Source organism: Oncorhynchus nerka, linkage group LG19, assembly GCF_034236695.1.
Source record: "Oncorhynchus nerka isolate Pitt River linkage group LG19, Oner_Uvic_2.0, whole genome shotgun sequence".
NCBI classification, from domain to species: Eukaryota; Metazoa; Chordata; class Actinopteri; order Salmoniformes; family Salmonidae; genus Oncorhynchus; species Oncorhynchus nerka.
In genome coordinates this window covers 37,988,668-38,005,046 of record NC_088414.1, presented here as the reverse complement: position 1 = coordinate 38,005,046, position 16,379 = coordinate 37,988,668, and the positions used below count along the sequence as shown (strand labels likewise).

Below are 16,379 nucleotides of genomic sequence, written 5' to 3'. Positions count from 1 at the left end.
GAGAGGAGAGAGGGGGGAAGGGGGTGGCAGAGAGAGGTGAGAGAGAGGGATGGAGAGGTGAGAGAGGGAAGGGGGGGTGGAAGTGAGGGATGGAGAGAGGGGAAGGGGGTTGGCAGAGAGGGATGGAGAGAGGAGAGAGAGGGAGGGGGTAAGTTTGACCATTCAGAGAGACAAACTTTAACTCGTGAGTTTGGCCCATAGAGATAGATAGAGGACTCATCTTTGCATCTGTGCCATTAGAGCGGCTGTGACAGCATGGGCAGCGCCATTGAGGCTATTCTGAAGTAGTCCATTTTCTTCTTCACGATTGGCTGATCCTTCCTAATGACCCGGTTGTACATGACTCCAACAGGGTCACCAGGAGGCATCAGCCAATGAAGTTGGGAGTCCTACCCAGTTGACTACATTAAAAAGGTGGAAGCCCTCAATGGTGCTGCCCATGCTAATACAACCTTTCATTCTCTATGGTTTGGCCCTCTATCTTACCCATCGACCCCTATGGAGGTCAATGCCTCCGCGCCTTACCCTTTGACCCCTAGGAGGTCAATGCAGATGTCTATGGTGAGAAGCCCCTCCTCCTCAGCCTGGCACATCTTTAAGAACTGGTCTCCGTTCAGTTCCTTCACTGGCTTGTTCTTCAGGTACTTGAAGGAGTAGCCAAAGTGGGCCTCGTCCATGTCCTATAACAAACCAGAGTCAACATGGCATGAGGACAACTTAAACCAGAGTCAGGTCAACATGGCATGAGGACAACTTAAACCAGAGTCAGGTCAACATGGCATGAGGACAACTCAAACCAGAGTCAGGTCAACATGGCATGAGGACAACTTAAACCAGAGTCAGGTCAACATGGCATGAGGACAACTCAAACCAGAGTCAGGTCAACATGGCATGAGGACAACTTAAACCAGAGTCAGGTCAACATGGCATGAGGACAACTCAAACCAGAGTCAGGTCAACATGGCATGAGGACAACTCAAACCAGAGTCAGGTCAACATGGCATGAGGACAACTCAAACCAGAGTCAGGTCAACATGGCATGAGGACAACTTAAACCAGAGTCAGGTCAACATGGCATGAGGACAACTCAAACCAGAGTCAGGTCAACATGGCATGAGGACAACTTAAACCAGAGTCAGGTCAACATGGCATGAGGACAACTCAAACCAGAGTCAGGTCAACATGGCATGAGGACAACTTAAACCAGAGTCAGGTCAACATGGCATGAGGACAACTCAAACCAGAGTCAGGTCAACATGGCATGAGGACAACTCAAACCAGAGTCAGGTCAACATGGCATGAGGACAACTTAAACCAGAGTCAGGTCAACATGGCATGAGGACAACTTAAACCAGAGTCAGGTCAACATGGCATGAGGACAACTTAAACCAGAGTCAGGTCAACATGGCATGAGGACAACTTAAACCAGAGTCAGGTCAACATGGCATGAGGACAACTTAAACCAGAGTCAGGTCAACATGGCATGAGGACAACTCAAACCAGAGTCAGGTCAACATGGCATGAGGACAACTCAAACCAGAGTCAGGTCAACATGGCATGAGGACAACTCAAACCAGAGTCAGGTCAACATGGCATGAGGACAACTCAAACCAGAGTCAGGTCAACATGGCATGAGGACAACTTAAACCAGAGTCAGGTCAACATGGCATGAGGACAACTCAAACCAGAGTCAGGTCAACATGGCATGAGGACAACTTAAACCAGAGTCAGGTCAACATGGCATGAGGACAACTCAAACCAGAGTCAGGTCAACATGGCATGAGGACAACTCAAATCAGACATTTCTACACCATTTGTTGTAGGAGTCAAGTTAATAGGACACGGTATTCTACACACTTACACGAACGCTAAACGGTATAAGATCAACATGCTGTTGTTTCGTTGTGTTTGTTATGTTGGCTGTGGTCTAAAGACAGATCTCACAGAGTTTGTTATGTATGTTAGTCCAGCACTGGATCCCAGGTTAGTTCCTTCTCAGTTAAACAATAGTAATGGAATGGTGATACACAGCAAAGTTCCCACAGCCTGTCTACCTACCATCAATAACATTACACAGCCTGTCTCTACTCTGGAGACCTACCATCAATAACATTACACAGCCTGTCTCTACTCTGGAGACCTACCATCAATAACATTACACAGCCTGTCTCTACCTACCATCAATAACATTACACAGCCTGTCTCTACTCTGGAGACCTACCATCAATAACATTACACATCCTGTCTACCTACCATCAATAACATTACACATCCTGTCTACCTACCATCAATAACATTACACAGCCTGTCTACCTACCATCAATAACATTACACAGCCCGTCTCTACTCTGGAGACTTACCATCAATAACATTACACAGCCTGTCTCTACCCTGGAGACCTACCATCAATAACATTACACAGCCTGTCTACCTACCATCAATAACATTACACAACCTGTCTCTACTCTGGAGACCTACCATCAATAACATTACACAACCTGTCTCTACTCTGGAGACCTACCATCAATAACATTACACAGCCTGTCTCTACTCTGGAGACCTACCATCAATAACATTACACAGCCTGTCTACCTACCATCAATAACATTACACAACCTGTCTCTACCCTGGAGACCTACCATCAATAACATTACACAACCTGTCTCTACTCTGGAGACCTACCATCAATAACATTATACATCCTGTCTACCTACCCTCAATAACATTACACATCCTGTCTACCTACCATCAATAACATTACACAGCCTGTCTACCTACCATCAATAACATTACACAGCCTGTCTCTACTTTGGAGACCTACCATCAATAACATTACACAGCCTGTCTACCTACCATCAATAACATTACACATCCTGTCTACCTACCATCAATAACATTACACAGCCCGTCTCTACTCTGGAGACCTACCATCAATAACATTACACATCCTGTCTACCTACCATCAATAACATTACACAGCCTGTCTCTGGAGACCTACCATCAATAACATTACACAGCCTGTCTCTGGAGACCTACCATCAATAACATGAACACGGTTAATGCAGTGTCTTGGTTCCCGTACCTTCTTTCCCTTCTTGGTGGGCTTGATGTTGATCTTGGCTCTCTCCTGGAACGTCTGTCTGAGGACGTGTCTGACCAGAGGCTCCCTGGCAATCTGCATCGCAACCATGTAACGGGTCCCCTCCAACACCACCTCAGGGCTGTTAAACTGGCTACACACACACAGAGGGAGAGCTAGGGGGGTCCGTGTGTATGTGTGGTTAACTGCAGACATATTCTTTGGCCAACTCTACAGAGTTAAGCGATTTACCCTGCTCTGTGTGTGTGTCGTTACGTTTTACCCTGCTCTGTGTGTGTGTCTTTACGTTAAGCGTTTTACCCTGCTCTGTGTGTGTGTCGTTACGTTAAGCGTTTACCCTGCTCTGTGTGTGTGTGTGTGTCTTTACGTTAAGCGTTTTACCCTGCTCTGTGTGTGTGTCGTTACGTTAAGCGATTTACCCTGTTCTGTGTGTGTGTGTGTGTCTTTACGTTAAGCGTTTTACCCTGCTCTGTGTGTGTGTCGTTACGTTAAGCGATTTACCCTGTTCTGTGTGTGTGTGGTTACCTGCAGACGTAGTCTTTAGCCAACTCTACAGGCTCGGCAGGGAACTGCTCTGTCTCGTGACGCTGGTAGCTGTCTCTCAGATTCTCTCCAAACTGCTCTGGAGTCAGACCAAACTTCTTAGCCAGGCCATCTGTGTGTGTGTGTGTGCGAGCGAGAGAAAAATAAACAGAAGCTGTTAGCTCCTGATGTGATGCGTCGTGACATTAACAGAGAAGCTGTTAGTTCCTGATGCGTCGTGACATTAACAGAGAAGCTGTTAGTTCCTGATGCGATGTGTCGTGACATTAACATGTCCCAGTGCATTCATAATGTAACACGTCAGCCTCTGCAGAATTGGAAAAGGATGAGACAGATTGCCAGAAGTAATGTCTTGAGGCAGAGCAGGGAATATTTTCTTCACGTTTCACATGTCAAGCCCCTTTCAGCAGTCACAAGCACAATGAAGTCAAGCTTAGGTCCCACTCCGTACAGATAAACAGACGAGAGGTCAGAGGTGACTCACCGAGCCCAGCGCTCTGACAGATGCTGTACATGTCTCTACGAGATGCCAGCTTCAGGTCCGGCCCCTTCTCTTCCTCCACCTCCTCCTCTTCCTCCACCTCCTCCTCCTCACCTGAAAGGAATGGGAAAAGACATGTGTAGAGGGGTGGAAATCACACAAAAAAAAAGAGTCAAAACAGGGTTGTTGAAAAGGTGGTTATTTTACTTTATATAACAACAACACCTTGCTTTGATATTTTAGCCTCAGGGTTTCAAAGAAATAAGGAAACACAGAAATCCTCTTGGCAGCCATTTTGATCTCCTTATCAAATAATTTCTGGGTTAACAATATAGTTATTCACTATTATAGTAATCAGTTATAATTGTCCACATGGCCTCCAACCTTCCTCGTTGACCTCAATCTTCTTCTTCTTCTTCTTCTTCTTCTTGCTGGCAGCTTTGGCTGCGTTCTGCATCTTGGGGATGTCTCGGCCATAGTACAGAAGGAAGTGACTATACACATCACTCAGCTCATCTATGGACTGGACATCTTTCAGTCTGCAGGGGGTAGAGGAGGGGCAGAGGAGGAGGGAGAAGGGGGTAGAGGAGGAGGGGGTAGAGGAGGAGGCAGGGGGTAGAGGAGGGGGTAGAGGAGGAGGGAGAAAGGGGTAGGGGAGGAAGCAGGGGGTAGAGGAGGAGGCAGGGGGTAGAGGAGGAGGGAGAAAGGGGTAGAGGAGGAGGCAGGGGGTAGAGGAGGGGAAGGGGGTAGAGGAGGGGAAGGGGGTAGGAGGGGGTAGAGGAGGAGGCAGGGGGTGGAGGAGGAGGAAGGGGGTAGAGGAGGAGGCAGGGGGTAGAGGTGGGGAAGGGGGTAGAGGTGGAGGCAAGGGGTAGAGGAGGAGGCAGGGGGAGAGGAGGAGGCAGGGGGTAGAGGAGGAGGCAGGGGTAGAGGAGGGGAAGGGGGTAGAGGAGGGGAAGGGGGTAGAGGAGGAGGCAGGGGGTAGAGGAGGGGAAGGGGGTAGAGGAGGAGGCAGGGGGTAGAGGAGGGGAAGGGGGTAGAGGAGGAGGCAGGGGTAGAGGAGGAGGAGGGGGTAGAGTAGGAGGGAGAAGGGGGTAGAGGAGGGGAAGGGGGTAGAGGAGGAGGGAGAAGGGGGTAGAGGAGGAGGAAGGGGTAGAGTAGGAGGAGAGGGGAGAGGAGGAGGGGGTAGAGTAGGAGGGAGAAGGGGGTAGAGGAGGGGAAGGGGGTAGAGGAGGAGGGAGAAAGGGGTAGGGGAGGAGGCAGGGGGTAGAGGAGGAAGGAGAAAGGGGTAGGGGAGGAAGCAGGGGGTAGAGGAGGAGGCAGGGGGTAGAGGAGGAGGGAGAAAGGGGTAGAGGAGGAGGCAGGGGGTAGAGGAGGAAGCAGGGGGTAGAGGAGGGGAAGGGGGTAGAGGAGGGGAAGGGGGTAGAGGAGGAGGCAGGGGGTAGAGGAGGAGGCAGGGGGTAGAGGAGGAGGCAGGGGGTAGAGGAGGGGAAGGGGGTAGAGGAGGAGGCAGGGGGTAGAGGAGGAGGCAGAGGAGGAGGCAGGGGGTAGAGGAGGAGGAGAGTGGAGAGGAGGAGGCAGGGCGTAGAGGAGGGGAAGGGGGTAGAGGAGGAGGCAGGGGGTAGAGGAGGAGGAGGAGAGGAGGGGGGTAGAGGAGGAGGCAGGGGTAGAGGAGGAGGCAGGGGGTAGAGGAGGAGGCAGGGGGTAGAGGAGGAGGAGGAGAGGGGAGAGGAGGAGGCAGGGGGTAGAGGAGGAGGCAGGGCGTAGAGGAGGAGAAGGGCGAGGGCAGCGGAGGAGAGGATTGGAGAGGGGAACAGTAAGAGTAGCTGGACTTTACTAAATGGGTCCTGGCTTCTGTGAAGACATGGGGCTATGAGGCTTCTGGACTTTGATGTGCTACATTGTTATGGGAAGTCTTGACCTTCTAGACACAGACTGAGCCCTGAGAAGAAAACACATCTCTATGCTTCATCTGTATCCGGGAAACTGGCCCTTAGTGCATTACAACACTTGAACACACGTTGTGGGAAAGCCATCATCATCAAAAAATTATTCCCGAACTTCCTTTATTTGTCCTTTTAGACCTGTTGCTATAAAAAGTTGACACAATGTACAGGACTGAGCTTGTCAATCACGGGTCCCATTGACCGTCTTAATACCACTGTTCTCCTACGGCCCTGTGTTGGGACCACCTCTCCATGGATACTTATTCTGGTCTAAAGTAGTGCACTATGTAGGGTTCCATAGGGCTCTGGTCTAAAGTAGTGCACTATGTAGGGTGCCATTTTGGAAGCAGTCCCCTGTGTGGAACCGTACCTCTCCATATCAGCAGTGTCCAGGGGCCTGATGCCGTCAGCCAGGGGCTTGTCGGGGTCGGCAGAGATCTGCTCATACTGGTACCCCTGCATCCTCCGGAACAGACGTGTCAGGTTCTGCTTCCTGCTCTTCAGCTGGCACCACTGAGGTCAAGGGGTCGAGGGACAGGAAGTGGGTCAATACGAGGAGAATCAACAATGGAACGAGGCTTTGAGATTGCTTTTAGGTTGTATCAACTGTAAAGGTTACTAGGTGGTAAACGCAGAGGTGTGTGAGCCTCGTGGTCTTATGTCACATGTCAAAGGTCATTCTTTACCTTCTCGTCCCACTGCCAGACCTTCCACAGGTCGTTGATGTTGAGCTCCGGTTCTACGTACTCCTTCCTGTAGAACGCGATGAATGGAACCTGGAGGAGACGGAGAGAGAGACACACACACACACTGTTAGAGCCTTAGCCACCACACACACACACAGTTTAAGCCTTAGCCACCACACACACACACAGTTTAAGCCTTAGCCACCACACACACTGTTAGAGCCTTAGCCACCACACACACACACAGTTTAAGCCTTAGCCACCACACACACACACAGTTTAAGCCTTAGCCACCACACACACTGTTAGAGCCTTAGCCACCACACACACTGTTAGAGCCTTAGCCACCACACACACTGTTAGAGCCTTAGCCACCACACACACTGTTAGAGCCTTAGCCACCACACACACACACATATTAGAGCCTTAACCACTACACACACACTGTTAGAGCCTTAGCCACCACACACACGTATTAGAGCCTTAACCACTACACACACACACACATTAGAGCCTTAGCCACTACACACACACTGTTAGAGCCTTAACCACTACACACAGCGTTAGTATCAGGGCAGTGTACCTCAAAATGCTGATTCCTCATGAAGTTGAGGGCCTCCTTAATCTTGGCGATGGTGCTGGGGCCCTTCCTGCTAAAGTTAGTGGTGGCTCCTCTGTCCAGGTAATCTGTACTCTCCTGAACACACAGACAACAGTTGTTTTAAAAACAAAGTAAAAATAGTATGATTAGTGGACTGAGAAGGTATGGTCTGTGCTGAGCTGTTCATGTGTTTCAGCTGTATGATAATAGTAAGGGTAATGAGCTGTTCATATGTTTTACGATTTCACGAAAACCCCCTAAATTCATGTTCCTTCTTTGTCCTGGTTTCATATGGAATCACTCTCCACAGCAGGTCATACAGGCTCAAACCTGTATAGAAATTACGGGGGTGGGTGGGCTGAGGTAGTGTGTTAGTAGTCAATTTGTGTATGGGTAGTCAGTATGTAGTCAGTGTGTGTGTGTGTGTAGTCAGCGTGTGTGTATGGGTAGTCAGTGTGTAGTGTGTGTGTAGTCAGCGCGTGTAGTCAGTGTGTGTGTAGTCAGCGCGTGTAGTCAGTGTGTGTGTGTAGTCAGCGTGCGTGTGTGTGTAGTCAGCGCGTGTAGTCAGTGTGTGTGTGTAGTCAGCGCGTGTAGTCAGTGTGTGTGTGTAGTCAGCGTGTGTAGTCAGTGTGTGTGTGTAGTCAGCGTGCGTGTGTGTGTAGTCAGCGTGTGTAGTCAGTGTGTGTGTGTGTGTAGTCAGCGTGTGTGTGTAGTCAGCGTGTGTAGTCAGTGTGTGTGTGTGGTCAGAGGTTCCTACCTGCATGGAGATGGTGGGGGTCGAGAAAGCGTTTCTGTAGATCCACTCTGCCTCTTCCTCCAACTCATCATCCTCAGCAGGCTTCACTGGGATGGAGCGCAGCTACGGGGTAGAGCACGGACGGAGTGTGAGACGCACGCGGCTTCATTAACATATCACAACTAGATTCAAGGACACAGGAGGGTGAAACAGACACACAACCCTACCTGGAACCTCTCTGGCATGTCTGTGGAGCGGATCTCGTTGTCCTGGTCAGTCATGTGACTACTCTCCAGCTCGCTGGGCTCGTAGAGCTCGAAGATGCTCTTCCTCCCCACCCTCCTCTTCGTTGGCTTCTTGGGCCGGTCCCAGCCCTCTTCATCCTGGTCCTCCTCCTCTTCCTCACCCTGTTCATAAGCACCGTCGGCGTCGAACTCCGCAAAGTCAAAGTCGCCCCCGAAGATCTCCTGAGCTTCCTGGAGGGCTCTGTAGACGGGGACAGAGGAACAGAGGGGACACGTGTGAAAACATTCTGCTCTCAATGGTTGTTCAGCATTACCTGGAAGGAAACCACTAGGATGGATGGGATCGTATACAGGTCTGTCCACACTAACCCCGAGGAGGCGAGTGAACATTATCCCCAACCCTGAGGAGGAGGTGAACACTATCCCTAACCCTGAGGAGGTGAACACTATCCCTAACCCCGAGGAGGAGGTGAACACTATCCCTAACCCTGAGGAGGAGGTGAACACTATCCCTAACCCTGAGGAGGAGGTGAACACTATCCCTAACCCTGAGGAGGTGAATACTATCCCTAACCCTGAGGTGGTGAACACTATCCCTAACCCGAGGAGGAGGTGAACACTATCCCTAACCCTGAGGAGGTGAACACTATCCCTAACCCTGAGGTGGTGAACACTATCCCTAACCCTGAGGAGGTGAACACTATCCCTAACCCTGAGGAGGTGAACACTATCCCTAACCCTGAGGAGGTGAACACTATCCCTAACCCCGAGGAGGTGAACACTATCCCTAACCCCGAGGAGGTGAACACTATCCCTAACCCCGAGGAGGTGAACACTATCCCTAACCCTGAGGAGGTGAACACTATCCCTAACCCTGAGGTGGTGAGTGAACACTCACGCATCTGTGTATCCTGAGAACTTCTTGCTTCTCCTCTTGGTGATAGGCTGGCCATCGTCGTCCACGATAAAGTCATCAATATCTGAGGAAATACGTGATTATCAGAGCCAGGAAGTTTTCAGACAATTTTTTTGTCCTGTAATATGTTTATATTTGCATATATAGAACTGAGTTTCTCAAAAAGTATTTCAGGTATTAAATGTGTAACATTATCATCAAAAGTACCCGACTCCTCCTCTCCCTCCTCTTCCTCTTCTTCGTCGAGGCGTTCACCATGGCGACGTAGGGGCGGGTCGACTGTCTCTCCCTCCTCCAGCTCCCCCTCTCCGTCCTCGTCATCTCCTCTGTGGAAGATCTCGTCTGCGATCTGGTCCTTCTCGTCATCTTCATCATCATCCATAGTCTTCACACGGTCATACTTCTTCTTCTGTCAGGACAACAGAGGACGGAGAGAGACGTTTAAACTGGGGTCCATGTCCTCATAGAGGATGGCGAGGAGGGGGAAAGATGTTTAAACTGGGGCCCATTTCAGGTTATGCATTTGTATGATACTTGAATACATTATCATGACTCATTTGAATCACAAAGCATCTCAGTGTAGGAGTGCTGATATAGGATCAATTTAGCCTTTTTGATAACAATTACATGATTATAATTGAAGTGATTGCTTACCCTAACCCAGACAGGAAGGGACTGCTAACCCTAACCCAGACAGGAAGTGACTGCTTACCCTCCTCTTGACTTTGACTCCCAAGTTCTCCTCAATGAGGTCCAGATCATCATCATCCAGGTAGTCATCATAGTCTGGGGAGGAAGGGAGTGAGAGAGAGGGGGAAAGAGGGAGGGAGGGTAGAAAGAGGGTGAGGGAGGAAAGGAGTGAGAAGGGGGGGGGGGGTGAGATAGAAAGGCAGGTGAGGGAGGAAAGGAGAGATAAAGGGAAAAGTGTGACAGAGAATAAATTTGTTTACATAAAATTTCTTTCATTTATCTACTAGGCAAGACTGTCAATTTTGGGGGAATGAAATCTCACAGCCCTGAAGACCAAACTTACTGCGTTTCTTGCGTCTGTGTCTGACTTCATCATCTGAGTCGCTGCCGCTGCCTGCTCCTCCGCTTTTCTTCTCCTCTTCCTCATCTTCATCCACATCATCGTCGATGAGCCCCATCAGGTTCCCGTGCTCATCCTGGTCCTCTGTGTTTAACTCTTCCTCCTCTTCCTCTGTTGGAGGAAGAATTAAACACACATGCAAACATTTGCTCATAAACTAAACACACTGATGAAGACATGATATAGGAATTGCATGGGCAGAGAGACATTCATGCATCACACTCACACCTTCTGACGAATCCATACGAAATCAGTACATTGTAATCATGTGCTCACCATCATCCATAAACGCCTGGGTCTTTTTAGGCTTCAGGTCTTTCTCTTCAAACTCCTCCTCCGACTCCTCAGCCTCGCTATCGATGAAGTCAGACATGTCTGCAAGGCCTGGACACACACGCTACAGGTTAACACAAGGATCGCACTAAAAGAGAGAATTTGTATCATATATTCAGAGAATATTAGTCTCAGAGTTGCTTTAACAGTCCTGCTGTCAGTTTAAAAAATGCACTAAACCAGGAAAGCTAGTAATGCACTCGATCCCGCATAACAACGTTCAGAATAGAGAATCGTGGACGGATTGAGAACCGTAACGAGTTGCGCGACTCTGGAACAACACGTTCACACAGATGACGGACGTCTCACGTACACAAAACACCAGTGAACAGAAAAGACACATTTAGATGCTACGGTACCTAGCTAGTTAACGTTAGGTACGGTTAATTAAGAAACCAATGTTGCGCTGATTTTCTAGCCAACCATCTCTGTGGTTTTATAGGACGCTTACATAACTAGCTAACTATGCTTTTTCTTAGTTTTGAACTTCGTATCTCAGTAGCTAATTAGCTATATACCCATGCTAACTGGCTAGCAAGCACAAACACATTAGCTCGCGAAGTTAAACGTGAAGGGCTTTCGTTAGCCATGTGGCGACTTTCAGTTGTTATATTACCAAGACACGTTGATAATGAACTCTGAATTGTGTATCCTTGACTTCAGTTAGCAATATGTTTTGTTGCTAAAAATCAAGATACTGGGAGACAACAACAAGGCCCCTGTAGTTAGTTAACTTAGCCAGGAGGACTACAGTCAATGCTATTGTTCCCATGTTGTTGGCGCGGGATTATTTCACTGGACACCAAACACATTTTGTTAAAATAACTTACTTCTCCCTGCGACGATACTTGACCTAAATCCTTGAAATGTAGAAGGATATGTCGCTATGCTATATCTTCGCGCAAGCTTGTAATAATAAAAATGGCTGATGAATAGCGGCGTGTTGAATTCCGGTGGTGAGGAAACTTCCGACTCCGTGTGAAGTGGTTTGTTCTCGTGGAGCCCAACCACTCCCTCTGGTGGACAATATTATAACGTCAAGTCCTGCGACCACGTTCCGCAGCGATAAAAAGGAAAATAACGAACTAAGTATTGATTTCAACGTAAAAACAAACGAAGTAGACTCATAAGTACTTCAAATTTATAACAAATGCCACATTACTTTGAATCTGAAATGAGTCTTCCGCGCCAGCAGGGGGCGCTCTCCTTCCCCATGGTACCATTTCCATGACGTAGCAGAAACTAATGAACATCGCGGAGTTGAGTGGCAGCTGCGAGCGGTAATGGATAACTGTACTGGTCATTCACACTTTTTATTGAGCGCTTTCTTGTTGACATGTTTATTTGGGCTATCGCTCGGGACGGAGCTGAGCTTTGTGACTTGCGGCTCGGTTGTAAAGCTGTTAAATGTAAAGCACAATGTCAGACTGCACTCTCACGACGTGCGCTACGGCTCCGGTGAGTCTTGATTCTTGCTATCTAGCCAACTGCCAGCGTCTACTAGTAGCTAACTATAGCTTGGATACAGAGAAATGGAAAAACAGCTTGACTTGATTATATTCTCTCTCTTCTCCATTGTTCTCACTCATGTTTCTGTTTGCCTGACGGTGTATTTGACTCTCTCTGTCCTGCCAGGCAGCGGACAGCAGTCAGTAACAGGCGTGACCACGGTGGAGGACAGTAACAGCTACTGGAGTGTACGGGGCACCAACGGGGCCCAGTGTCACCGGGGGACTCCTATTAAGTGTGGTCAGACCATCCGCCTCACACATGTCAACACTGGACGCAACCTGCACAGCCACTACTTCTCTTCTCCGCTTTCCTCCAACCAGGTCAAGGGAAACATCATGTGTGTGACCCAAATGACACCCTATTCCCTATTTAGACCAGAGCCCATATAGCTATAGTTAAAAGGGCCCATAAGGTTCTGGTCAGAAATAGTGCTCTGTATAGCGCAGAGGTACTCAACTCATACCCCAGAGGTCTGGAGCCTGCTGGTTTTCTGTTCTACCTGATAATTATTTTGCACACAACTGGTGTGACAGGTTTCAATCAGTCCCTGATTAGGGGAAACAATGAAAAAAGGCAATGGAACTGTCTTCGAGGTCCGGAGTTGAGTTTGAAGGGTATAGGGAATAGGCTGTCATTTGGGGTGAAAGTCTATGTCAATATGACTTTATTCTGTTTTGAAACACTTTAGCCTGGCTCACTGTGTGGAGATAAGTGTATCACCATGTTTCACAAGAGGTCTGGACTAGTGGTCGACCGATTAATCGGAATGGACAATTTTAATTAGGGCCGATTTCAAGTTTTCATAAAAATCAGAAATCGGTATTTTTGGGCGCCGATTTGCAGATTTATTTTTTTATTTTATATATATATATATTTTTTTTTTATCTAGGCAAGTCAGTTAAGAACACATTCTTATTTTCAATGACGGCCTAGGAACGGTGGGTTAACTGCCTCGTTCAGGGGCAGAATGACAGATTTTCACCGTGTCAGCTCGGGGGATCCAATTTTGCAACCTTACAGTTAACTAGTCCAACGCAATAACGACCTGCCTCTCTCTCGTTGCACTCCACAAGGAGACTGCCTGCTACGCGAATGCAGTAAGCCAAGGTAAGTTGCTAGCTAGCATTAAACTTATAAAAAAACAATCAATCATAATCACTAGTTAACTACACATGGTTGATGATATTACTAGATAATATCTAACATGTCCTGCATTGCATATAATCTGACTGAGCATACAAGCATACAAGTATCTGACTGAGCGGTGGTAGGCAGAAGCAGGCACGTAAACATTCATTCAAACAGCACTTTCGTGCGTTTCGCCAGCAGCTCTTCGTTGTGCGTCAAGCATTGCGCTGTTTATGACTTCAAGCCTATCAACTCCCGAGATGAGGCTGGTGTAACCGAAGTGAAATGGCTAGCTAGTTAGCGTGGTGTGCGCTAATAGCGTTTCAAACGTCACTCGCTCTGAGACTTGGAGTAGTTGTTCCCCTTGCTCTGCATGGGTAACGCTGCTTCGAGTGTGGCTGTTGTCGTTGTGTTGCTGGTTCGAGCCCAGGGAGGAGCGAGGAGAGGGACGGAAGCTATACTGTTACACTGGCAATACTAAAGTGCCTATAAGAACATCCAATTGTCAAAGGTTAATGAAATATAAAATGGTATAGAGGGAAATAGTCCTATAATAACTACAACATAAAACTTCTTACCTGGGAATATTGAAGACTCATGTTAAAAGGAACCACCAGCTTTCATATGTTCTCATGTTCTGAGCAAGGAACTGAAACGTTAGCTTTCTTACATAGCACATTTTGCACTTTTACTTTCTTCTCCAACACTTTGTTTTTGCAATATTTAAACCAAATTGAACATGTTTCATTATTTTGACATCAGTGACATCGGCGATGTCATCTATAAAATAGCCTCCAACACTCTACTCAGCAAACTGGATGTAGTCTATCACAGTGCCATCCGTTTTGTCACCAAAACCCCATATACTACCCACCACTGCGACCTGTACGCTCTCGTTGGCTGGCCCTTGCTTCATACTCGTCGCCAACCCCACTGGCTACAGGTTATCTAAAAGTCTCTGGTAGGTAAAGCCCCGCCCTATCTCAGCTCGCTGGTCACCATAGCAGCACCCACTCGTAGCACGCGCCCCAGCAGGTATATCTCACTGGTCACCCCCAAAGCCAATTGGTCCTTTGGTCGCCTTTCCTTCCAGTTCTCTGCTGCCACTGACTGGAACGAACTGCAAAAATCACTGAAGCTGGAGATTCCCATCTCCCTCACTAGCTTTAAGAACCAGCTGTCAGAGCAGCTCACAGATCACTGCACCTGTTCATAGCCCATCTGTATACAGCCCATCTATCTACCTCATCCCCATACTGTATTTATTTATTTTGCTCCACAGTATCTCTACTTGCACATCCATCTTTTGCACATTTACCATTCCAGTGTTTAATTGCTATATTGTAATTACTTCGCCACCATGGTCTATTTATTGCCTTAACTCCCTTATTTGCACTCACTGTTTATAGATTTTATTTTCTTTTTTTCCTACTGTATTATTGACTGTATGTTTTGTTGTATGTGTCGAACTGCTATGCTTTATCTTGGCCAGGTTGCAGTTGCAAATGAGAACTTGTTCTCAACTAGCTTACCTGGTTAAATAAATAAAATAAAATACATTATTTACTTGAGGCTAAATTGATTTTATTGATGTATTATATTAAGTTAAAATAAGTATTCATTCAGTATTGTTGTAATTTTCATTATTACAAATAAATAAATAAAAATCAGCCGATTAATCGGTATCGGCTTTTTTGGTCCTCCAATAATCGGTATCGACGTTGAAAAATCATAATCGGTCGACCTCTAGTCTGGACCTTTATGGCACAGGAGGTTGTAGGGTGTGTTGTCCTTGATGCTGGATTGAACCCCTGCTCTCTGTTGCCCTCAATCACTAACTACAATACTAAAAAGATATATCATTGTATAATTGTTCATGCTTTCTCTGATCCTCTTTCTTTCTCCCTCCCCCGTGCTCTCTCTCCCTCTCCCCCCTCTCTCAGGAGGTGAGTGCGTTTGGTGAGGAGGGCGAGGGGGACCACCTGGATGAGTGGACGGTGCAGTGTGGAGGGGCGGTGTGGCAGCGCGAGGAGGCTGTCCGCTTCCAGCACGCCTCCACCGATGCGTTGCTATCGATTACGGGGGAGCAGTACGGCCGGCCCATCCACGGGCAGAGGGAAGTACACGCCATGATGGGCCCCAGCCAGCACAGCCTGTGGAGGGCCATGGAGGGGGTTTATATGAAGCCCAGTGAAAGCCCACTAGGGAACAAGGACTACAGCCACCCTCTACACACAGAGTTCTGATTCAATCGGACTACAGCCATCCTCTACACACAGACTGACTACAGCCATCCTCTCCACACAGACTGACTACAGCCATCCTCTACACACAGACTGACTACAGCCACCCTCTACGCACAGACTGACTACAGCCACCCTCTACGCACAGACTGACTACAGCCATCCTCTACGCACAGACTGACTACAGCCATCCTCTACGCACAGACTGACTACAGCCACCCTCTACGCACAGACTGACTACAGCCACCCTCTACGCACAGACTGACTACAGCCACCCTCTACGCACAGACTGACTACAGCCACCCTCTACGCACAGACTGACTACAGCCACCCTCTACGCACAGACTGACTACAGCCACCCTCTACGCACAGACTGACTACAGCCACCCTCTACGCACAGACTGACTACAGCCACCCTCTACGCACAGACTGACTACAGCCACCCTCTACGCACAGACTGACTACAGCCACTGCACAGACTGACTACAGCCACCCTCTACGCACAGACTGACTACAGCCACCCTCTACGCACAGACTGACTACAGCCACCCTCTACGCACAGACTGACTACAGCCACCCTCTACGCACAGACTGACTACAGCCATCCTCTACACACAGACTGACTACAGCCATCCTCTACACAATAGTTTTGATTATCAATCAACCTGACCTGGCTCTATATACCATTTTCTTCCCTGTTGTCTCTCTCTCTCGCCCCCCCCGGACCCAGAGTTGTGATCTCCCTGTATCCAACCCAACTTAGTTGTCTGCCTACCTGTCTCTTACTCAACTCCCTCTGTTTTGAGGACACTCTCACGCACA

At 48.3% G+C, this 16,379-nt stretch overlaps 2 protein-coding genes across 2 annotated transcripts in view; one reads left to right on the top strand and one right to left on the bottom strand.

The window, feature by feature from the left end:
- Positions 1-11,624, bottom strand: part of supt6h (SPT6 homolog, histone chaperone and transcription elongation factor) — a 45,446-nt gene extending 33,822 nt beyond the window's left edge. The window contains exons 1-16 of the mRNA XM_065004927.1: positions 11,505-11,624; positions 10,618-10,725; positions 10,285-10,452; positions 9,964-10,037; positions 9,459-9,660; positions 9,234-9,315; positions 8,318-8,576; positions 8,112-8,213; positions 7,337-7,450; positions 6,754-6,843; positions 6,438-6,580; positions 4,509-4,663; positions 4,128-4,238; positions 3,626-3,755; positions 3,083-3,233; positions 526-680 (exon numbers count right to left, since the gene is read on the bottom strand). Coding sequence (XP_064860999.1) covers positions 526-680; positions 3,083-3,233; positions 3,626-3,755; positions 4,128-4,238; positions 4,509-4,663; positions 6,438-6,580; positions 6,754-6,843; positions 7,337-7,450; positions 8,112-8,213; positions 8,318-8,576; positions 9,234-9,315; positions 9,459-9,660; positions 9,964-10,037; positions 10,285-10,452; positions 10,618-10,714 — 2,033 coding nt within the window. The 5' untranslated portion in view covers positions 10,715-10,725; positions 11,505-11,624. The remainder of the gene's footprint in view (positions 1-525; positions 681-3,082; positions 3,234-3,625; positions 3,756-4,127; positions 4,239-4,508; positions 4,664-6,437; positions 6,581-6,753; positions 6,844-7,336; positions 7,451-8,111; positions 8,214-8,317; positions 8,577-9,233; positions 9,316-9,458; positions 9,661-9,963; positions 10,038-10,284; positions 10,453-10,617; positions 10,726-11,504) is intronic.
- Positions 11,625-11,894: 270 nt separating this feature from the next.
- Positions 11,895-16,131, top strand: sdf2 (stromal cell-derived factor 2). The gene is made up of 3 exons (XM_029655749.2): positions 11,895-12,132; positions 12,310-12,506; positions 15,258-16,131. Exons 1-3 carry the CDS (start codon positions 11,958-11,960, stop codon positions 15,558-15,560), a joined length of 675 nt encoding a protein of 224 aa, XP_029511609.1. The 5' UTR covers positions 11,895-11,957; the 3' UTR covers positions 15,561-16,131.
- Positions 16,132-16,379: the final 248 nt, after the last annotated feature.